We start from the raw sequence: 23,038 nt of genomic DNA, 5'->3' as shown, positions 1-23,038 counted from the left end.
ATGAGAAGCCGAAAAACTCCTTGACTACTGTAAGCACTACTGAGCAACAACTAAACCATCTCCACATTACCAGCACTGTTTTTAGCACAAATCCAAAGTATAGCCCCATACTAGCTACTATGAAGAAAATTAACTCTATCCCAGCTGAAACCAGGACATGTGGTTATTGTTATAGGTATCTTTCTTGATTTACGTTATTTATTCTTTCCAGAAACTCTAGAGGAAAGCCTAGGTATAGCAGACAGTCACTGAATTGCAAGCTAGCTCTTGGATCCTGCTCCACGATTAACAACAGTCCATTATCCTTTTCTGTATCAGCTGTAGAGAGGTACCGTATAATCTAGTAAAGCAAAGTACATCCAAAGTTGTTTCAGTTGCAAAAAATTTGAGATATTATCTTGAAAAAAGCCAAATCTTGCCATTTCCAATGTTCCTAGAATGGAAATTGTTCAGAACCACTTAGGGAGATAAAAAGCACAGTTGAAGGCTGTGTGGGAGTATTTGCGTATGCACTGGCAGGGGGAGAGGGAGGAAAAGAATTAAGATAAATACAGCACTTTTCAGTCTTCAGCTGAGCTTGGTGTAAAGCCTGCACTACAGCAACTGAACAATTGCCTATGGTTTTCTCTTCAAAAGAGGGTATTAAAAAAAAAGGGGGGAAGGACATAGTTGTTTATAATCTTTTCAGTAATGTCACCTTTCCTATCAAACAACTTCAAAGGCTTCCATCTTTTAATTATTCTATAATCTACCCTGCTGAGACTAGTAGAAAAACAAGTAGAATTGTGTATTTTACTAGACAGAAACTGAAGACCATGCCAAAAAAGCCCCCTCTGTGTGAGTTTGTGTGAATGGCTCTACAGGCATGTGTGTGTATGGAGAAACAGGTACCAGCAAATGGCAGGCTGAAGAGAGGGAAAGCACGTACCAAGCAGTAGCATGTGAAAGTCTGGCAAGAACTGATAAGTTCCAGAGACTACCAGTCCTGCTGAATCCACAAAAACTGATAAACTCTGGACACTGAGACTCTGCTGAATCTGTCCAAATCCACTAGCTTCAACCATGGGTTGTACAATCCAGGCTACATCCAAGAAGGCTGCTATATGCAAAACTACATGATTATCTATCTATGTATATAAATATATAAAATACATACACACACACATATATGATGCAACAAATAATCTGGAGGGACGTCCTGGACAACCATCTCAAAGCCCTTGGCGCATCTGTACCTGCATCTGCTTTTAAGTAAACAGCTGGGGTTGATCTCCCAACTCTTGCTCCACCCAGGTACCTGTTAGTGTGCATGTCTGTGAACTGCATGAGGGAATAAATGGATTCATTGTTTGATGAGTCCCTTGCTATTAATAACAGCATAATAAAGGGCCATCTAATAAATACTGGTGTGGTCTGTGTTTCCCCCAGCCTGATCCCTGTGGAGAAAGGGGGATATACAGTAATCCAGTATTGCAAAGTTTAACTCACACATTTTTGTGGATATCAAAGTGTGGAGCTACCCCACCTTGGGGAGGGCACCTGACATTGGATCCAGACTTTCTACGATACAGACTTAGGTATGTTTCCAAAGCAGAATTTCTTAAGTGGCTGTCACCATAAATGGAGGGATGCCCAGACCCAGACACGGGGACACAACAGACCCAGAGAACCGGTATCATTGCATGGGACAAATTAAAAAGCTGCAAAAGAAAGTATTAATCTTCTCACAGGTGCATACTCCAGGCCCCTCGCTCAAGCTTGTGGACCATGTGGTCCGTAAATTCCAAGGACCATGGTCTCCTCTTGAGACATCCACAGTTGTGCCAAATCAGCAACATGCCCCTCTTCCAGCAGTCACCAGGACAGACTGACGTGCTCCTGCCAGCCTGGAGAAATTCCAGGGCTACCAAAACTGACCCCAACACCAAAGCGACTTCTGTGGCGCTCATTCTATGTTGGCTCAGGAGGCCATCAAATTCAGATGACCCTTCATGTTTTCCTGTCATCTCCATTCCTTGTATGAGCTGGCAACGGTCATCTCCAGGGAGATGCTCCCAGAATCTAACAGGCTTCATCTTTAATGACTGGGCCCGCTGTCAGCATTCTCCAGAGTTTTCCCCCTCTTTGCCTCAGCCTATCTCCCTGCTTCTGCCTGCCAGATGGACGATCAGAGTGCCATTTTCCAGTCGGTTACAAATTCAAATACGGTTGCCTATTTCCTGCAAACAAATGACAAAAATGTGCTGCCCAAACATTTCCGCAGATACCAGTCCCGGCGAGTGTTTTTGACAAGAACAGCAATACCTGCCGAGAGGGTTATCCTGCAGCGTGTTCTACTTCCAAGCACTTCTCAGTCCGTGTGCTCTGGAATCCACTGGACTATTCTCAGCACTAAATGCAGTTGGCTTTCTGCTTCAGTTTGAGTTGTGGGTAGCCGACGACACATCAGATTGTTCATGAAAGCAGTAGATGGTATGTTAAACGGAAATTATGCTTTGAAATTAAACGGAAATAATTCTTTTAGGAGGAACGCATGCCCAAAATCCTTCGGTATCGTTTGGGTTTGCCTGACCTCTCGTGGTCAAATCCCTTCCTTGCAGTTCCACTTTTCCGCTCCTGGTGGGAGCGCACCTGCGGCATTTTTGGCTACAAATTGTGCTGAACGGTTGGAGAGGTTTTGGCTGGCAATATTAAACGGCAATTTTAGTGAAAGAAGAAGCTATGCTAACGGACATCTAGTGACAGCGAATGATTTTTCTCTGAATTTATGCCGATAAAAATAAGGTCTTATTTTTACTGTTATACCTTAAGCCCAACAGTTAAGAACAACGGATTGTCTTATAATGCATAAAAAAAAATTGCTTTTAAAGGACATAGCCTCACCTATGAATGAAAAAGACATGTAGGAAAAGCAGAGGAAGAGGTCCCATTATTTTAGCTGCCATTTCCTTAGCTCTACTGCGCCTCTGCCAGCGCAGCCGGCTGAGGAGCACCGTTCTGCAGCCGGGCCGGCAGCTGCCCCAGCTTCCCCTCGTCCCACCACACCGCTGCTCTCGCCCTCGGCTCCAGAGGCGGGAAGGGAGTTCTCCAGCGGAGGTGCCGCAGCTCCCCCTTCCCCGGGGGTGTTTGTGTGGGAAGGCCTCGGCTCATTTGGTCGCGACGTTAATCACGACAGCCACTGCGGCCCCTCCGCAGACGAGGCGCAGCGTGCGAAGGGCTGTAATTAACAGGGGCAGACCTCGCTGTCAGCTGCTGCCCTCGGGGAACGCCTGCCCGGAGCCCTCGGGCGCGGCAGGCCGGGGCGGGCCCTGAGGCGCCCCTGCCAGCGGCGGCGGGAGGGAAGGCGGGGCCGACACTGCGACCGCGGCAGGTAGCGCCTGAAGAGCGCCCCGGGGGCCAGGGCTCAGAGGGCGGGCCGAGGTTCCGGCTGCCGGGGCGGGCCGGGACCACCCCCGTACCCTCACAGCGCTTCCCGCCCGCGGCCGACGGTAGCGCGCGCGCCGGGAAGGCGGAGCCGGGGTTGGCCACGCCCGGTGGCGGGGTGTTTGGCGCGGGTTTGGCGCGAGCTGGCGGTTTCCCGCCGTGGCCATGTCCCGCCAGAGTACCCTCCTCAGCTTCTTCCCCAAGGCTTCCCCCACGCCGCCGAACCGGGCAGCTGCGCCCGCACCGGCACCCGCCCCCACCCCTCCGCAGGCCGGCGCGGGGACCCGCCGCCGCTCTTCGGGGGAGCAGAATGGCCGCCAGGCCTCCACCAGCCCCGCCGGCGCGTCGAGCGGCGGCGCGGCACCGGGCAGAGCTGCGGCCCGGCGCAGGGAGGCAGGGGAGAAGGGTGGAGGGGGCGGTGCGGCCGCCAAGGCCCCCAGGTAACCGGTGGTGGGCAGCGGGGGGACAGGAGGCGGCGGGAGCGCGGCCTGCGGGGGGGGGGGGGGGGGCGGGAGCGGCAGCGCGCGCGGATCGTTGCAGGAGGGGGGCGGGGCGGCCGCTGCCGCTGGTGGCGGGTGGAGCGGGACTCCCCGGGGCGCGGGGGCGACGTTCCCCCCCCCCCCCCCCCCACCTCCCGCATCCGCCGTTGTCGATGTCCCCTGGGCCCGCCGGGGCCTTCCCGGCCTGCGTGCGTGCGCGTGCAAGCGCGTGCGTGCAGGCCGGGGCTGGCGGCCCCTGGCACGGAGGAGGTGTCGCCAACAGCGGCGTGCGGTGATGGAGGCCGGCGGCCTCCTCCTCACCCCCCGAGCCGCGGGGCGGGATAACGCCGGCCTCTGCAGAGAGGGGGATCCTGTTTCTGCTTTATCCTGTTTTGAAACGCATTTTTTCACTCGTGTCTCAGCTTCATTTCTGTTCTGTATCGCGACGGCTGGTGTTCCAGGCGTCAGCTAACGGAATGTCGCTGATTGTTGGGCTACACCCTACAGGCTGTGCAGCCGCAGCCCTCGGGGCTGGTGTGCGGCAGTGGCTGGGTTGAAATCTCGGGGGAGGAGGAGGGAGTAGATAAAAGCTGCATCAGGTGCTTTGCAGTGGAGGCAGAGCTTTTATTTTGTTATTTGTTTTGCTGTAGCTTGAGGGCTTTTTGAAATCTTACTCGTTTCCTTTAGGCACCCTGTTGAGAATTGGTCTCTACAGGAAAACTTGTCTTGCATATGTAGGTTGACAATTCATAATACCTAGTCTGCAATCTTTTAGTTAATGTGTGGTTGCACCCAGTTACTCTCCCTCCCTCCCTTAATAAGAGTCTGGTTACACGTGGCTTTGGGTGGCCCTGCTTGAGCAGGGGGGTTGGACAATATGACCTCCGGAGGTCCCTTCCGACCTTAGCCAGTCTTCTGCAGCTGTAAAGCTCTGTCTCTGTGGGGACCCAGTAGAACTCGGAAGAGCAAATCCAAGAAATCATTTAAGAGAAGTATTGGTGGTGGTATAGAAGGACTGTATAATCCAGGTTGTACCACCCACGAGCCTTCCAAGACCTTCAGAGGGCAAGCTGCTCAGAAGCACACTGCAGTTACATTTATGAAGAGAGCTGGTTTAAATGTTTGTGTTCCTTAATTACACATCTGTTGCCTTTGCAGTGTTTCCTGTGAGTATTCGCCTGGTGACTTGGTCTGGGCCAAGATGGAAGGTTATCCTTGGTGGCCGTGTCTCATATACAACCATCCAACTGAAAGAACCATAGTCAGAGGAAAAGGGAAATCCACTCGTGTCCACGTACAGTTTTTTGATGACAGCCCTACAAGGGGCTGGGTCAGTATTAAATATCTGAGGCCATACAAAGGTAAGAACAATAAATAAAACTTTCTGAAATGGAAATATGCCGCTTGTCTTGGAAAAATAGGCATGGAGTATAGGGTACGGTATTCTCCATAGAGAAGGAGCCGCAAAACCAAGACTAGTATTGAGTGGGAAAGCATGTTTTGTACTTTGTAAGTTAGAGAGCAAGTTTTTGAGGGTTATGGGTTGCTTGTGGTTATACAGCTCTTTAAACATATAACGCTAAGCCCTCTTGTTTATAAGATTAAAACACAAACTTAAGGCTTGCTTATATTTTAAGTTTTTTCCTTTATTTCTCCCATCGATATAAAAAAGATAAATCTACTGTTTCAGTTTTTAGCCTTGAAATCCTTAAAATATTAGGAATGTCAAGCCCAGTTTTTTAACGTCTATTTGGGAACTGCAGTTTGTCCAGAATCAAAAGACTAGGCATAGGATGTCAGGTGACTCAAATTAATTCTACTGTGGTGTTATTTCTTTTAAGCGGTGCAATACAGCTTTGTTAATAAAATACATAACCTGAGAATTCAGAGCATTTGTTAGGGTAGTGGTGCTTGTAGTTACAGGGCACAGATGGTGTTTGTAGCTTGAAGAAAAGACTTGGCTAACTAATGAAAATCAAATGTAATCAAGAATTAAAACAATATTTTGCATAATGAATCTCACCTTGACCTGATCTTAATTATGATCTGTTCTCCCCTTGTTTTATAATTTTACTGTTGCTGAAAACTGTAAATCGTTGGCTGTAAGCTGTCATCTGTAAATCACATTGCTGAGAACTGTCTTGTTGTTAGTCAAACAAATACTTTGGGTGTAATACAGTATTTTTGATAGACCGTAGGATTTGCTTATGGTGCCAGTGAAATTTAAACAGTTTCTTCCTTTTTACAAGTCAGAGTTCCATCTCATGTGATCATGTAGTCATTGTTTTTTGGCTTGTTTATACTTAAAGTTAGTGCACTTAAGCCATAGTTAGTTTTGAATTAAAGTGGTAGTGTTATTACCATAAGTGTTAGCGTAATTTAAGGCAAGTGAATTGGTCCATGGTTTATATGTAGCTTTCATGAGGGTATTTTAAAAGAATCAAAAATATTTTAACAGCTTGCAGTTGCACTTGGAAGCAAATACAGGTAAGGAGAATTTGTTTACCGAAAGAAAATTGCAGAAAAATAAGAAGTGTTCAAAAGGCTTAAGCGCAGAAACACTTGTCTGTCTACAAGGAATGTGGTTAATGCAGAACAGAGTAAAAATACTTAAAACACTTGCTTTGCTTTAAAATTCAAACAAAAAGCATGTTTGTGTACAAAGTAAGAGTGTTGGAGCCTTTGGGTAGGAAAATGGAGATGTTTCTTATGTTGTATTATTGTTTGTAACTGAATAAATACAGCCAGCGCAGGGCTAGACTTCTAGCAGCTGGGCATGCAAGAAGTGAAGTTACGTACAAGTTGGTTAAGTGCATATGCAGGTGTTGCACACTTGAGTACGCAGTTAAATTATATGATGAGATTTTTCTCCTGCCATTGTTAAATTGTCAATGTTAAATGCAGAATATTTTTAGGTTGTCTCACTGCATTTGCAAACCTAAAATGGAGATCTGGGTTGTTAATGTGTTGCATTTGTGCTGTAGAAGCAGCTACTTGTAACTGCATGCTTTGCTACTGCACGCTCAAAGAAATGAATGCCAGAAAAAATTCTGTTTGGCTTTTTTCTGAGATAGTTGGCCTCCTACAAGTCAGCTGCCTTTTGTCTACCATTGACGTAGGGCTGCAGTCTCAGTTAATTGCAGCCTATGAAGGGATTCACAAGAGCAGGTGTAAGGAGCTGTTCAGACAGATCCTACTGTCGTATGCAGCCAGCTAAACATAGAAGAGGACAAAAGGAATCGCCCTTCCCCGTCTATAGCGTACTTTTGTCCCCTCCGTTCTCCAGGTGGAATATGTAATGTTTTATATACACCTTTCATTTCCTGAGCATGGCATTAAGATGAATCTCAGAGTCTTTGGGGACCCTTTCTAGAAATCAGTTTGTAGATTGGTTGGCTTTGGTTTTGTGTTTACATACAGCTAGTGGAAGGAGGAACTGTGGTGCTCAAAGGGTATGAAAGAGGATGAGGGAATGGTGCAGTTATTAATAGTAGGCTTTGCTTGATACCCTGCAGTGTCAGGGTGAATTGCCAGCATGATTGATGATCAGCTAATCTGGTTAGTGGGTTGGTGTTGGGCCTGGATGCCATGCTGCACTCACAGGAGCAGTTTGAACAGCCAGCAGAGCTTTAGCCAAAAGGTTTATGTCATAGGTGACTGATGCCTGTAACCTGAAGATAACTTTATGGTTGAACTTGCCTGTCATGGCTAAAATAGCCATGTGGTCTCAGTCAGGTGTGCTGCAATGCTGGTATGAAGTGCTGCTTTGCAGTAGTAACTATAGTTAGGATGAGGGTGTTTAGAGCTTAGCTTTAGAAGTATTCAGATGTGGGGATGAGTTACAGAAATAGTAGCAATTCTGCAAGTGTTCATGTACTAGGTAGGCATTTCATTTGTGACTGTTTAGACTTTCTCTAGGGGTAGTTTATCAGGCTGAATGAATGATGGGTTGCTATATTTAAGATGTGGTGGGAATGACTGGTAACACCACAGAATGTTACATAATTATACTAGTTGTCTGAATACATTTAAAAGTGAAGTATGAACACTAACTAAAGCACTGGCTAAATGCTAGACTAACTTCAGTTTCTGACAAACTGTTTGTGGTTTTACAGGTTCATCAGATGGGGAGACGCTGAAGGGAGGTATGTTCTATAGTACAAAGCCTGAAATAAAAAGAGCAATGGTGCTAGCGGACGATGCAATGAGTAAAGATAAAACTAAGCGGCTTGAACTGGCAGTATGCAGTGAACCTTCAGACACGGAGGAGGAGGAGGAGGAGGAGGAGGAGGGAATGGAGGTAAAATTTTTCTTACTTGCTGTCATTTTCAGAAATAGTGCTAGAACTTAGAAGCTGTCTCTTGGAACTAAGCATGGAATAACCTGCAATTCTCTGGTACAGTAATAGCAGCTTATCCGCTCTTCAATCGTGCATGCGTGTGTATCCGTATGTCTTTTTTTGTACTACTTCTGTGTTGTCCGGTCATATACTGGTCTCTCACCTTTTCTAGTTGGAAAGACAAGTCTAATATCTCTTTGGTGTTCTGTATGGTAAGGACTGACCTCAAAAGTTACTTAACTTCTCTAACTCTCTTCATCAGTCACTCCTTGGGTAACCCGGGTGACCTACTTTCTTACTTAGAAATTACTTTTTTTATGGTGCCTCTTTATATCTTCTCTGTCTGCTATTCATATTCCAAGTTCCCCAAAGCTTGATCTGAAGCTTTAATTTGTCATAATATAGAAATTTCTTAACTTTTTGAGTATTCATCTTAAGGCATATTAAATAGGATTTTTGGAGCCTGCCCTCATCTTGTACAGTTAACACCAGTTTGTTGGTGGGGTAACTAAAAAGAGATCTTTTATGGTATTATATTCACATTGGATTGTGAATGATTCAAATATTATTTCAGTACCACCATATGCATTGGAATAGATTTCTTTGGAAAGGAATGGTATGAGGAAACTGTCAATGGGATAGCAGTTTTCCTTACCTCCTCTGTCAGCAGCATGGTCCATCTATTCTTTCTCCAGTGTGACATTGCCCCGAGGGACAGGTGCCACATGTGCATGGCAACAGTGCAGTGGGCACTAGCACTTTGTCACTAGGTACTCATTACAGTCCCTCCACTGCTGTTTTTCTCCAGCACTGGCACTGGAGTCCTTAAAGTTTCAGGTTGCTAAGCCAAATAATGGAGTTTCTTTTCTTTCTCCTAGAAATGCACCATCATCTTGAAGGTTACTATAATGTAGTATGTTTGTAGGTGGAAATAGGTAGTTTAAAAAAAAGAACAAACCAACCCAATAATGGGCAAAACTCACATAGGCTAGCACTGAAAGTGTGCAAAACCCAATCACGCTTCTAACATAGGTCAGTGGGAAAAATTACAGAGTTAGCTTACGGAGGGGTTTCTCCTTTGTGCTGTATTTGATATGCCATATGCCTTTTGTCCAGTTTAAATGTTTTTGTTCATCAGCATCACTTATGCAAAGTAATGAACGAAGCTGTAAAGAGGAGTAATAATGCCACTGGCTGGTAGCAGTTTCTTATTGAGGAAAAAACTCAATTCTGTGAAGGTAAACAGAATTGGTTGTGGCTCTGCTTGCTTGAAATATCATAGCTACCGCATTATTGCATGTTTTTGCACCTCTTTTTGCAGCACTAGCACTTATTTACTTGGTAGCCAGAATTTTCTATAGGTAAAGTAATGTATTTTTCTAGCAGATGAGTGAAAGTGCATCAGGCAACAGTGATGACTGCAATAGTGAGGAGGATGTGAAGAGTAATAAGCGAGTGATGAGCAGGGAGAGTGCCATAAAAGCCAAAAGAAGAAGAGTGTTGGATTCTGACAGCGATCATGATGGCTCTGACGTAGAGTTCAAGCCTGATGTGAAAGAAACGGCAAGCAGCGAGGAAGCTAGTAGTGGGGTGGATGAAAATGAATCCACTGACACAGAGACGGACACAGAGAGTGTTGCAGAAAGTCCCGTAAAAGTCCCTTCTAAACGTAAGAGAAGAGCGACGAACAAGCCTGCTAAAAGGAGTAGCTTAGGAAATGGACGTTCTGAAATGCCCAAAAGAGCGGTAACAGTCTCTTTAGAGGCCAAGTCTAAGCTGACATCCTTTGCAGCACCTGAAAGTTTTGAATCTCAAGCAAATGCTTGCAGTGGAGGCATTGGTGGCTTCACAGCATGGGAGCATGAAAAGCTTGATTGGCTGCAGGAAGGGAAAAAGAAAGATGCGCATAGGAAGCGGCAGAGCGACCCTGATTATGACCCGTGTACTCTGTATGTACCTGAGGACTATCTGAACAAGTGTACGCCAGGAATGCGGAGGTGGTGGCAGCTGAAAAGCCAAAACTTTGATGCTGTGATTTTCTACAAAGTTGGAAAATTCTATGAGTTGTATCATATGGATGCAGTCACTGGCGTAAATGAGCTGGGCCTGATCTTCATGAAGGGTACTTGGGCCCATTCAGGTTTTCCAGAAACCGCATTTGGCAGATTCTCTGATGTTCTAGTGCAGAAAGGCTACAAGGTGGCCCGTGTTGAGCAAACAGAAACTCCCGAAATGATGGAAACGCGCTACAAGTCAATGGCCCGCCCAACAAAATTTGATAAGGTTGTACGCCGAGAAATATGCAGAATCATCACCAAAGGAACTCAGACTTACAGCGTTTTGGACTGTGATCCCTCTGAGAACCATAACAAATACCTTCTGTGTGTTAAGGAAAAAGAAGATTCCTCCGGACAACGTGTTTATGGGGTCTGCTTTGTTGACACGTCAGTGGGCAAGTTCTATGTAGGCCAGTTCTCAGATGACCGGCACTGTTCGAGGTTTAGGACTTTAGTAGCGCATTACACCCCGGTGCAGGTCCTGTATGAGAAGGGGAACCTGTCTGTGGACACACAGAAGATACTGAAGGGCTCACTTGTTTCTTGCATTCAAGAAGGACTGATCTCTGGTTCCCAGTTCTGGAATGCATCTAAAACACTAAAAGTCCTTCTTGAAGGAGAATATTTCAAGGAGAAACAGAACTCTGAAAATGGATGTTCTCTGCCCTCTGTAATCAAATCTCTGACTTCAGAGAGTGACTCGCTGGGATTAACTCCTGGTGAGAACAGTGAATTAGCTTTGTCAGCTCTTGGGGGATGTGTCTTCTATCTCAAAAAATGTCTGATTGATCAGGAGCTGTTATCGCTGGCAAAGTTCGAGGAGTATGTCCCTGTGGATATTGATACTGCAAGAACTACAAGTCCAAGTAATTTCTTTGCGAAAACCGACCAGCGGATGGTGCTGGATGGAGTCACCCTGATGAACTTGGAAGTCCTGCAGAACAGAACCAATGGAACCACAGAAGGTACTCTGTTGGAAAGGATTGATTCTTGTTGTACGCCATTTGGGAAGCGACTCCTGAAACAGTGGCTCTGCGCTCCGCTTTGTAATCCTAAATCCATCAGTGATCGTTTAGATGCTGTTGAGGACCTTCTGGCAGTGCCCGATAAAATGTCTGAAGTTAGTGAGCACCTGAAGAAACTTCCGGACCTTGAAAGGCTGCTCAGCAAAATTCACAGCATTGGATCACCACTCAAAAGTCAGAACCATCCTGACAGCAGGGCCATCTTTTATGAAGAAATCAAATACAGCAAAAAAAAAATTGCTGACTTTCTGTCTGCACTGGAGGGGTTTAAAGTAATGACTGAAATTGTCAATGTCATGGAAGAAATTGCCAGTGACTTCAAATCTAAAGTCCTTAAGCAGCTAGTTACCCGCAAAGCCAAAAATCCAGATGGTCGCTTCCCAGACTTGAGTGCGGAGCTTAAAAGGTGGGATACTGCTTTTGATCATAACCAGGCTCGAAAGACAGGAGTGATTACTCCGAAGGTGGGCTTTGACCCCGATTATGATAAAGCACTACAGGATATTAAAGCTGTTGAGGAAGATCTTCACAAGTACCTGGATAAGCAGCGGAAACTGCTTGGATTCAAATCTGTGCTGTACTGGGGGGCAGGCAAAAACCGATACCAAATGGAAATACCAGAAAGTGCAATATCACGGAATTTGCCTGAGGAATACGAGTTGAAGTCAACCAGGAAGGGATATAAGCGTTACTGGACTAAGGAGATCGAGAAGATGCTGGCTGCAATGCTTAATGCTGAAGAGCGCAGAGATGCAGCACTAAAAGACTGTATGAGGCGCTTGTTTTACAACTTCGATAAAAATAGCAAAGACTGGCAGACAGCTGTGGAATGCATTGCTGTGTTAGGTAAGAGGTTTTTTTTTTTGTTCTGACCTATAGTAAAAAAACCATTGTATAGTAAATGATGAAGTTGGATCTGGATAAGCAAAAAAGGCTTGTTGCCAGCTCTTAATTTGTAGTTTAAAAACTCTGATTGTGATAATAGCATTGATAATTAACAGTGATCACCTGTTTCCTTCCTGTCAGTAAGTGGCAGAACAGCTGGCTGGGTCTTGATGTTTGCAAGCTCTTTCAGCGAAGCCTGGCAGGTGTCTCACTGCTTCTAGGATTCTTGTGTATGGATTAGTAGCTGCTTATGAAATGAAGGCAGTGATGCAGATGGAGATGTAAAAATCTAACCTGGTAGTCTTTCCATTTCAGCAGGCTGCTTTCTCAGCAGCCTTTAAAAACAAAACAGCAGTCATTGTCATTGCTGTGAAGAAGGTAGTCTAGTAGGAAGAATTCCCCAAATCTTCCTTAAATTTCTGGGGTAGAAGTCTCCTGTATTCCCTTCTCGGGACTGGCATACTCTTGTACTGTGAATTTTCCACTAGCATGAGGCACTCTGGGATGTCTTTGTTCCAGGGAAAAATGAAAGCACTCTCTGAATGTCACTGGGGCAGAAAAGAGAGGACAGGCGGGCAGCGAGTGTGGTCTAGGAACAGATTCTCTGAGTGGGCTGGGAGAGCTGGGAAGCAGTCCCGTTAGCTACAGCACAGTACCAGGGCAAGTCCTGACTTGGTTTTCACTAGAGAGGGAGACAGCTTTCAGGCTCAGCTGTAATATGTATACATAAAGTCTATAAAATCCCATAACATGGCCTCATTTTGTAGGTAATCAGATTGTAGAACCTTAGAGCTAGGCTAAATGAGGGGGTTTGTGCTGTTCCTTTCTGCTAGGCCAACAGAATTTTAATATTTATATGAATTCATTCTGGCAACTTTGAAGCAGTACTGTGATTCTTAACATTAAGTAATTCACTGCCACAGGAGCAGATTTCCTCTTTGCTTATCTTGTTCCAAATTAAAAACCAATGCAAGAAAACAGTATTTTATACATGTACATTAAAAAAATAGCTTTTGGAGTGAAATGATGCGGATTTTAAAGACTTCTAAACTGAAAACTGGAGGGGAGGATTTTTAATCTGGTACTCGTAGAAATCTGGAAGGAGTGAGGAAAGACGACATGAATATCCCCACCTTTTACTTATTCTTCTGGAGTAATTCTTGGGGTGCTTTCCTTAATAGGAAAATGGAATGGAAATAGAAAATCGTGTTTACAAAGATATTATTCAATGAGTAAATGCATTCCAGTGAATGAATAAAGAAAGGTGAAAACGCGACTTACTGGAATTTCTCTCAATCTTATAGATGTCTTGATGTCCCTTGCTAACTACAGTCAAGATGGTGATGGACCACTGTGCCGACCTGTAATTCTACTGCCTGTGGATAGTGCTCCTCCCTTCCTGGAACTTAAAAATTCACGCCATCCATGCATTACAAAAACTTTCTTTGGGGATGATTTTATTCCAAATGACATCGTGATAGGCAGCAAAGATGAAGACAGCAGTAGTGAAGCTTCCTGTGTGTTAGTAACTGGCCCAAATATGGGTGGCAAATCTACGCTCATGAGACAGGTGATTGACTCTCTGCATAGGATTGAACGTTCCAGAGTACCTCTGTGTTTTGTGGACAGGAATTTATGTGACTTTATGTGACTGTTCATAAATGTCGAAGTAGGCCCCAGCAGTGGTCATCAGGGTGTGCAGCACAGTACAACAGTTTGACTAGAAAGGCAAAATATAATCTGATAGAAGATACCCAAGTTTAGTTAGTAGATTTTCTACTTTCACTTACCTTTAGTGAGGAATAAAGTCTTATTTCTCTTAGGAGAGATGGTTGGGGAAAAAGTGAGGTAAAAAAGAGTATCTTTTATCTTTTTCAAGTGGCCTCATCCAGGACTTGGCATCATCTGGCAAAAGATGCTTCTGCAGGTTGAACAAGATGAAAATAGAGATCAGCAGCAACTGGGAAAGCAACAGGGAGTTTGCTTTCTAAATGCTGCTTGCTGTGATAACTTGTGTTTTGAAGGCTTTCAGACTAGTTTAGTCCTACTTGAGATTATGATGCTGCAGCCTGGAGCTGTTAAAACAGTAGGATACTTTATGTGCTCTAGTTTGTTTGGGTTTTTTTTTTTTGAGGAAATACAGTGTCATTCCCTTGTTCTCTGTGTGGAACTGAAGCTCCAAGCACACAGTAAAAACTGAAATGTTTTAATGTTTGTTCTGCAGGCTGGCCTCCTGGTTATAATGGCTCAACTGGGATGCTATGTACCTGCTGAAGCCTGCAGGCTTACGCCAATTGACAGAGTATTTACAAGACTTGGTGCCTCAGACAGAATCATGTCAGGTGAGTTTCTGAAATCCAGCTGTCCAAAGTGCTTTTGCCACGGAGTGAGTTTCTTTTCTTGCTTTGAGTGGCAAGTTGGAAAGAGAGAGTCTGTTGATTTTGCAGGGAGAGCTGGGCAACTAATTTGGTGTGTCTCATTGTTTAGAGGAGAAACAGGATTGTAGTTATGTTTGATTTGTTTGATATGCTTGTCCTCCATTATTTTTGACAACACATAGGACCACTTTTTAATGGATTTTAATATTAAAAGCCTGCCTTCCAGCTGGATGCAAGTCTGAGGACAATCCTTTTGGGTATTGTGCAGTTGATTGTGTTCTGCTTACATAGGTATCTTTTAAGTGTTCTGGAATGGGACGGCGACGTTGAGGTAGTTGTTGTAGAGGAGTTGCTTTTGTACCTTCTCACAAGGACCAGAGGTCCCTTGTTTCAATCAGAATGCCTGCCTTACGTCTGAAATCAGATTTCTTCAGATGATGAAGAGGGAGGCAGGCTTCCTTCTGGGAAGCAGTAGTTGACAATTCTCAGGGTTTTTTTGTTTCTTCCATGGAGGGGAAGGCAGAATTGGAGGACAACACAACAACTGGAATGGCACAGTCTGCCTGTGGGGGTAGGCAGGGTGTCACTGGCCTAGAAGAACAAAGTATTTTTTGTGGTAATAAGGGTAGTATCAAAACTCATTTAAGGAGGGCGCAGATTTTCTGTGATCTTTGTGCTGAAAAATGTGGGTCAGTGAATATGAAAGGAGTTGAGCATACTGAACTTGTTGCACATAAGGAATTTGGAAATGAATCATTCTGAGTTCTTAATTAAAAAAAATATTTACACTTCCCCAAATCAAGGCAGCTAGAGAATTTCGTTAAGGCTTTCTTTGCCCAGCTATTTTCCATTGTGTTTAATTTCAGTACAAAAAGAAATCTTAAGATTGGAACAGTACTTAAGTGCTTATAATAGAAACAAAAACTGCCTTTTCTAGACCACCCCTCTCTATTGCAGAAAAAATGCAGCATTTTCGGCTTTTTTTCCTATCAACTGGGAGCTATTCTTTTCTCTTCCAAACATGTGCACAAATATTTTAACATTTGACATCATGAGCCTGGATGCTGCACAGCAGAACTAGCTTTAAAAAATCTGTTCTTGAAGCATTAGTTTCCACACTGTATAGAAGTGAAAGCACAGCGGAAGTTTTTCCACGGCAGTCATTTTGTAATGGATGTCGACAGGACTTTTATGAAGTAACTGTTTAGCAATGTAGCTTTTAAATTGCCTATGTAATTTTAGGGGTTTATTTTCTAAAGTGAATAAATGGTTATTACTAAAGATTGTTAAAAACACATTCAATCTTGGCGATTTCTTTAAATAAATGCAGAAAAGCAGGATTGTTGGACACTGCTTAATGTTGAAAAACTTAGGTTAGAGCACAGCAGTGCTCGTGCAGCATGAGTACAGGATGTAAATGCTTGTCTGCTCTGGGATTACATTAATTGCTGCTGCATGTAATTCTTTGGGATGAACCTGACTAGTAAATCTGGACTTTATACATGTGGATTTATCATGTGCAGGGGTCTGAATAGTTACGCATGTGCTTCTGCCTGTGATCTGCTAAAAACCAATTTCAGGTCTAAATTTAAGGCCTCATATTATCTGGGTTGCTGGAACTCCTCTAAGATGTTCAGTCCTATTTCTTCTGTTGTACTTCACTCAAGTAGAGTATAGCCTTAATTATCTGAGTAATTCATAACCTTATGACATCAGCGACCAAACTAATAACTCTAGTCTCACTGTTTCTGAAGATTTTCTGCCTGCTTTTTCACACTGAAAAGCCATGCACCTTAGGCCTGCCTCGTGCATTTAAAAGCAAGAAGGGGCAAAAGATTCTCCCCATCTTGTATCCTTTTTGCCCCTCTTTTTTGTCCAGCTGGTATATCTGACCAGCGCTCTTAAAAGTAGACAGATAAGGTGGCCTAAATCTTTTTACTCAGTTTTACTTGTGTCTGTACTCTGAAGGAACCAAAAACCTGCTTTTTCTGGCAAATGGAGGCCCAGCGTTTTCATGCTGGGGAAAAAAAAAAAAAGCTTTTTGCTTTTGTTCATTGTCAGTTTACTGTCAAGTTTCATTCTAGCTTGACCAAGGCTCTAGGGAGGATTAAATGGGGGGTTTAGTTGTGGTTTTCAGATCTTTGACTACTTCGTGGTGCATTTCTTTTAAAGGTGAAAGTACATTCTTCGTTGAACTGAGTGAGACTTCCAGCATTCTCCAGCATGCAACACAGCATTCCCTTGTTCTTGTGGATGAACTGGGTAATCACTCTATTTTGTAATAGATGGAAATTAAATCTAAGATTAAAGACTAGCTCTAAGGCTGTTGAGCTGCATAATGGCAAACAGGGGCAGTTTTATCGTAATGTTCCTAATGTTTAAACTGGTCAGTATCTATGTGATTTTTCTCTAAAACATGTATTTCTTAAGCACCTGGGGAACTAATACGCCACCTCCCACCCTAGTCGTTACTAGCCTATTTCTAGTTGAGTTTTCCCTGCTTTCCTTTGCATAATTATTTGCAGCAAACCTTGAGCAAGCCTCAAGAGGGCACAAATGTCTCTACCTGTGGTTCAGAAGAATGTGTGATTATTACAGGACAGATGCTCAGGTCACTTCACTGATGCTGGTGGCTCTCGCTACTTGCTGCTGTTTGTCAATATGCCACACAGTAAGAAGGGAGAAAAACAAACATGTTGATGCGTGGCAAACAATGCATTGCATTTGTCTTTGTTTTTCCATTTCTTTTCCAGGCAGAGGCACAGCTACTTTTGATGGAACAGCTATAGCGAGTGCAGTTGTGAAAGAACTTGCAGAGAAAATCAGGTGTCGGACTCTGTTCTCCACACACTACCATTCGCTGGTAGAAGATTACTCGGACAATGCGGCTGTGCGGCTTGGCCACATGGTACGTGTCAGTGTAAGGCACAGGTGGTGCGCACTGCAGTACAGGATTTTTGCCTAGTGGCTGGCAGCTCTCCTGCTGTGTGTGCTGTTCTGTGCTCTTCCACCCAGGGTCACAGAGGCATCCTGAGAAAAAGATGTGATGTTTCATGCATTTATTAGTCTGTAAGTACTACATACGCTGCCTTGTAACTTGTTCTTTCTAGGCATGCATGGTGGAAAACGAGAGTGAAGATCCAAGCCAGGAAAGAATTACTTTCCTGTATAAGTTCATTGAAGGAGCATGTCCAAAGAGCTATGGCTTCAATGCAGCAAGACTTGCTAATATTCCAGAGGAAGTTATTCAGAAGGGGCACAGAAAAGCAAGAGAGTTTGAAAAAACAACCACTGCACTGAGAATATTTAGGTAAGGCCTTGGTTCTCCCTTTTTAAGTTACACATTGCTCAGTAGGCCTCCATTTTGAAGTTTGGGCAGTGGCTTTTGCTCAGTGTCTCACAGTTGAGGGGGAAGTTAGCAACAAAAATAGTTTTATCAAATGTACTTCACAGGCAGCGAGGGAGGGAAGTACTAAAGCCTGATGATGAGATGGCAAATAGGATGAGTAATGTGGTATTTTAAGCCTTGGGTCACTGTGCTAGTCCCTAGGGCTAAGAGCTTAATCGGCAGAGGTGCTGGGTGGGCTGTGGGATCCATGAATAAGCCCAGTGCTGAGGGGTCCTGGGGGGACACCAGGGGCTGCTACAGCAGTACTGGAGCCCCCCACAGCTGCCTCTGCATCAAGCAGTGATGGCATCTGTGTCTTCAAAAGCTGTACAGGTAGCAGGGAGCCGAGGCTCTGCCCCTCTGTGTCCGTGTTCAGTAAAGCTAATGTCATGATTTCCCTTAGGTACCTGTGCATGGTGGTGGATGGTGCAACACGTGATGCAAATGCTGTTTCAAAACTTACTGCTATGATCAATCATCTTTAAGAACACAAGTGTTTTTGTATTGGAGGGGTCTCAAGAAGGTGGTATCAGACAACATTATGATCTAATAAACTTTATTTTTTAAAAATGACCATTTTTCCATTGTCTTTCCTAGGAAATTAAACCCTTTAATTCTTACCTACCCTCTACATAATGGTTATTGAGTACTCCACAATATATTAAGTCTAGATGTTATGGTACATGCATACACTTTCAGGCTGTTGATTACCCACTGTCACCAATACACATAAATGGAAAAAAGCTATGAAACTGTATAGGGCTGTATATATACTTGTCTCAGCTTCATTAGAGCAGGAAATTGCTGTGATTTCCAGCAGGTTATGTAAGTAATGTCCAGACTGTTCAAAAAAAACTATGAACAGAGTAAAGTACAAGACTGTTTTGAGGAGACTTTCTACTGTGTACTTTAAAACATAGTAAAATTTCATTCACAAAACTTAGTTACACGGGTACTTTGTTTTATAGTGCATTATAGTCTAGGAAGTCTCATTAAAACACTCGCTGTTTTTGTTAGGGTGGTTTGAGTACAGACTATTGCTGGGGCAGGGAAGGAGATTATTCTAACTTCAGAGGACACCAGAAAAATTGCTGGATATAATTTAAGATTAGTGTTTTCTCTTTCATAGAAAGAACGTACATACTGGGACATGAGTACAGTTACAGCAAGTCTAGGTGTGCTAACAAAACAGGACACATTCAAGTACAATAAGATTTTTTTGCTTGAAATTAGAAACAAACTACATGAGATTAAAGCATTAAAATCATATTTCTCAATCTGAATAAATGTTAAAAAAAATCAAAAGAAATGCAGAAGTGCTAGCTCACATTTTTTACCATGTTACAAAAGCAATTGGTACCCATGTCCATAAAGGCAGCAACAAAGAATGCTGCTTGTCTACAGAATAGTACTACTGCAAATTGGACTGCGTTTCAATGCTACTTGTAAAAACACCAGCTTTCAGAAGTTGGTATCTGTACAAAATTGCAGCTTATTTTTCTTCACTTCTGTCCCTTCAAAGTCTTTGTTTACACAGTAATGCTTAAACGCCCAGTTCTGTTATCCTGAGTCAACATATTGCCACTTTCTTTTTTGGTAGGTTGAGCTCCATAGTGTCAACACCTCACACATCCGCTTTAATACAGTCTCTTTCTGCAGAAATGGGCAAGTATAACTTCCTCCAAAAAAAAAGTTTTAACAGTTACGATATTCAAATGGCAGGACTTTCTTTCTGAAAGGAATTCAGTTGTGCTGCAATGTATTAGATTCTATAGGTGGAGCAGAGTCATATAGTGTATCTGTATCGTGTGTAGGCTCTCCAGCAAGCGTACAGGGGTTAGACAGTGTTCCAGCACCACAGTCACAGAAAAACCTAGGAAGAAAGACAGCTCTTTAGTTTCTACTTGTGTTGTCAAAATTGCTCAACTTACTCTCTTGAAACATACCTATCATGTCTAATGAATTCTACGTCATGTCCTTGATGGCACTTCTTAATGCAGTTCACACATATGGCATTACGGTCTGTGGTGTTACAGGTGTGACATCTGAAGCAAAACACAGCAGATTAGGCATGAATCAAAACCCGATGATCTGAGTAAAGTGCTCGGGGGGGCATAGGGATAGAACAGCACTAAAGAGAGGATGTGCACAGGACTGTAAAACTTGAGAATTTTACACAAACTTGGGTTTCATGCCATAATTTTGGTCATTTGTTTTGAAAAAGCAGTTCTGCCATGTAATCCCTTAGGCTCACATTCACAACAATGCATTTTCCTCAAGCTCACAGTAAATACAAGACAATGGGAACTTGTTTAATCCTCTTGCAGTTAAGGAAGGCCACACATTTGTGTGTTAACAGACATGGGAAAACTGTTTCAGAAGTCTTGCTAGAACGGAAATCATGCCCATTTGAAAACCTTACTGTAGGTGACAGAAAAGAACCTGTTACCTGTAGAAGTCATGCATCGGATAGCTGGTGTAACTTGATATCTTATATAAACACTGGCCTCTACTGACAGCTTTTTCTATGGCATCTTGATTGTTCATGATTTTGTTATCTATTGCGGGGGAAAAAAAAATAACAGCCAAGAGCTACACACATCTGGATCAATGATTTTTTTTTTCTTGAGATGCTAAAGCAAAGCTTCCTCCCCCCCCACCCATTAGGAACAGTTAGTTCTACACCTGCATTTTAGTTTTGGCATTTAAGCATAACAAATCCTCAATGCCAGATTACAAGGCTGATACCCAGACAGTGCAGTGCACTTCTCAGACCAGGAAGACTGTTCCTCTTGGCACATGTTGTATAAAATACCTGATCAGCCTTCATTTAAATACTCCTTGTGAACTGGTTTGTGAATAAACGGTTAGAGAAACAAACCTTCCTATCAGGCTTAAGTTTTCTGTTGAGAAGTCTGAAACCGAAATGTGTGAAAGCCTTCTGCCTCCCATAATGACTTCTACACATCCCTGAGAAAGCAGAAGAGCATGGCTCTTCCCCCAGGGGAGTTTAAGGCACTTTCCAACCCAACGGAAGTGGGAATTAGGCCTGACCACCTCCAGCATTTAAAAGGTGTGTCCAAGGCATAGTGAATTTGACAATCCTCTCCGTTATTCAGCTACTAGATCTTCTGTCAAGTCCCAAAGCACATCTGAAACTAGTTTCGTCTGCTCCCCCAGTACCATTACAGCACTGACTGACTCAGTCAGTAAGCCCAGGAGCTGCGAAGCAGGGAAGCAGAGCTTCAGTTTTAAGCGGTGTAAAGAATATACAGGAAAAGGCGTAACAAGTACAGCCAAGCAGGTACAAATTCTGCAAACTGAACCTCTTCTAGAATAATCTCCTGGAGCTGTCTGGCATTTAATCAATCACTCCAACCTGCGCCAAGAGGATCTTGTCTCATGCGTGCTTCCCCACTATACATGGGAATTTTATGTATGTAAGCTGTTCCTGTTTTCTGGAAAAAGTGACATGGGACTGTGAACAGTCACGCTTTTAGATCCTAAAAGCCAAGTGAGGCATGATTCTTAACTGGGCACTTTTTTTCAGACATGTGACAAAAGACTTTCCATTATACTAACTTAGAATTAGAATTTAAGATGGGCCAAAGACCAGTAACCAGTTCAGAAACGATTGTGGGACAGAAGAGCTAACAACAGAGTTTTAATATGGCAGGAAAACCTTAAGTTACCTTTGAAAGTGTCTGGCTGTCTAAAAATCTAAGATAATGAGCCAAGCTGATCTACCTTCAGCTGAAACTCTTAGTTACAACTCAGCTTAAGGTGGTACCAAATCTGAGCCAAAAATGGAAAATATGGCAAAACAAACCCCAAACCCAGCACCAAATAAAAAAAATGCAAAGTGAACAACCAACGAGGGCTCAGGCTCACCTTTCATTGTGACATTGACACCAGATGCTAGAAATAAACCTCCAAAGCGGTTGTTGAAAATCTGATTGCCTTCTAATGTCGCAGTTGCATGATTTGTTATTTCAATACCTTTATTGCGTCAGGGGAACAAAGAAGAGAAAAGAAAGTGGGAAAGTTAAATCCTTAGTGACTGTACATTTGTACCTCTCTCATGATCTATAGTTCGTCCGTTTTTTTTAAACCATCATAAACTCTGGGGTAAAAAGGAAAATGACATAGCTAGAAATGGCACTGTAACTTGCTATAAAACTGAGCTTCAAATACTTCTGTTGAATCCTTTCAGAGAGCTACAGCTGGCCTGCATGGTTTCTAGTAGTAACAATACACTACTAGTTTATCAGAGAGTAAAAACAGTACTATGATCATAAATTTCCATATATTTTTGCGTGCTTAAAGCTGTCATCTTCATGTATATTTGAAAGTTCTTGTGCACATACCTTACCCTTTTTAAAATATCTTTTAAAAAGAGTTCTCAAGAGAGGCACCTAAAATTCATTTCTTTAAATCTTAGCTTTTATCAGTAACCCATGTCTTCCAAGTCATTTGTCCAGGACTGCTCTTGACAGCAACCTATCCTTCCCCCCCACCACACTGAAACAACACCTTTAGAGGCTCTTCTCAGAAAACTTGGTTCTTCTGAAAGAAAGATGGGAGAAAACTCAAGAATGCAATTTTAGTTGCAATGGAATGGAATGCAAGATGTATGGAACTGTGATCATTAAACAGCAAATTGCACAAAAATCACTATTAAACGTTTTCATCCCTTTTGGAGTAAGAAATGCTCATCTTAATTTTTCAAGTTTGGGGAGTGAGAAAGTTGAACTTGAGATGCAATTCAAGTCTCTAAGATGTGTGTTTGCTTTGTTTACTAGGTATTAAAGCAGTGATAAGAGATTCCAACCAGCATCCAGCAGATCAACTATAAATACGTCCTAGACAACTTTATCAATTACTCCTAAAAGCAAATAATTAAAAAGTATTTTACAGAAAAATGAGAAGGCAGAATATACGTTGTTTCTCAACACACTAGTAATTGCGGAGACTGCTGTAAAGACATTCTGGCTACAATTCTGAATTCTCAAATGGTATCTAGAATACACTGAAGGATATCCCCATCTCTGTTAAAACATCTAA

General features: G+C 43.2%; 2 protein-coding genes across 4 annotated transcripts in view; one reads left to right on the top strand and one right to left on the bottom strand.

The window, feature by feature from the left end:
• The first annotated feature begins 3,504 nt into the window (after nucleotides 1-3,504).
• On the top strand, nucleotides 3,505-18,547 carry MSH6 (mutS homolog 6). 2 transcript variants are annotated; one of them, XM_075088655.1, is made up of 10 exons: nucleotides 3,505-3,863; nucleotides 5,061-5,263; nucleotides 8,018-8,202; nucleotides 9,628-12,169; nucleotides 13,513-13,778; nucleotides 14,433-14,550; nucleotides 16,759-16,848; nucleotides 17,340-17,494; nucleotides 17,697-17,896; nucleotides 18,378-18,547. In XM_075088655.1, the coding sequence occupies exons 1-10, from the start codon at nucleotides 3,589-3,591 to the stop codon at nucleotides 18,457-18,459; spliced, it is 4,116 nt and encodes a 1,371-aa protein (XP_074944756.1). In that variant the 5' UTR covers nucleotides 3,505-3,588; the 3' UTR covers nucleotides 18,460-18,547. The 2 variants fall into 2 exon arrangements, with proteins under 2 accessions (XP_074944756.1, XP_074944755.1); XM_075088654.1 differs by having other exon boundaries at nucleotides 9,625-12,169.
• Nucleotides 18,514-23,038, bottom strand: part of FBXO11 (F-box protein 11) — a 77,604-nt gene continuing 73,079 nt past the window's right edge. For both annotated transcript variants that reach the window (XM_075088656.1, XM_075088657.1), the window contains exons 20-23: nucleotides 21,866-21,973; nucleotides 20,424-20,532; nucleotides 19,921-20,019; nucleotides 18,514-19,847 (exon numbers count right to left, since the gene is read on the bottom strand). In XM_075088656.1, the coding sequence (XP_074944757.1) occupies nucleotides 19,718-19,847; nucleotides 19,921-20,019; nucleotides 20,424-20,532; nucleotides 21,866-21,973 (446 nt within the window). In that variant the 3' untranslated portion in view covers nucleotides 18,514-19,717. The remainder of the gene's footprint in view (nucleotides 19,848-19,920; nucleotides 20,020-20,423; nucleotides 20,533-21,865; nucleotides 21,974-23,038) is intronic.

The sequence above is a fragment of the Phalacrocorax aristotelis genome, chromosome 3 (assembly GCF_949628215.1).
Source record: "Phalacrocorax aristotelis chromosome 3, bGulAri2.1, whole genome shotgun sequence".
NCBI lineage: Eukaryota > Metazoa > Chordata > Aves > Suliformes > Phalacrocoracidae > Phalacrocorax > Phalacrocorax aristotelis.
Note: the sequence above shows the minus strand (reverse complement) of the source record. Positions and strands in the feature narration are given on the sequence as shown.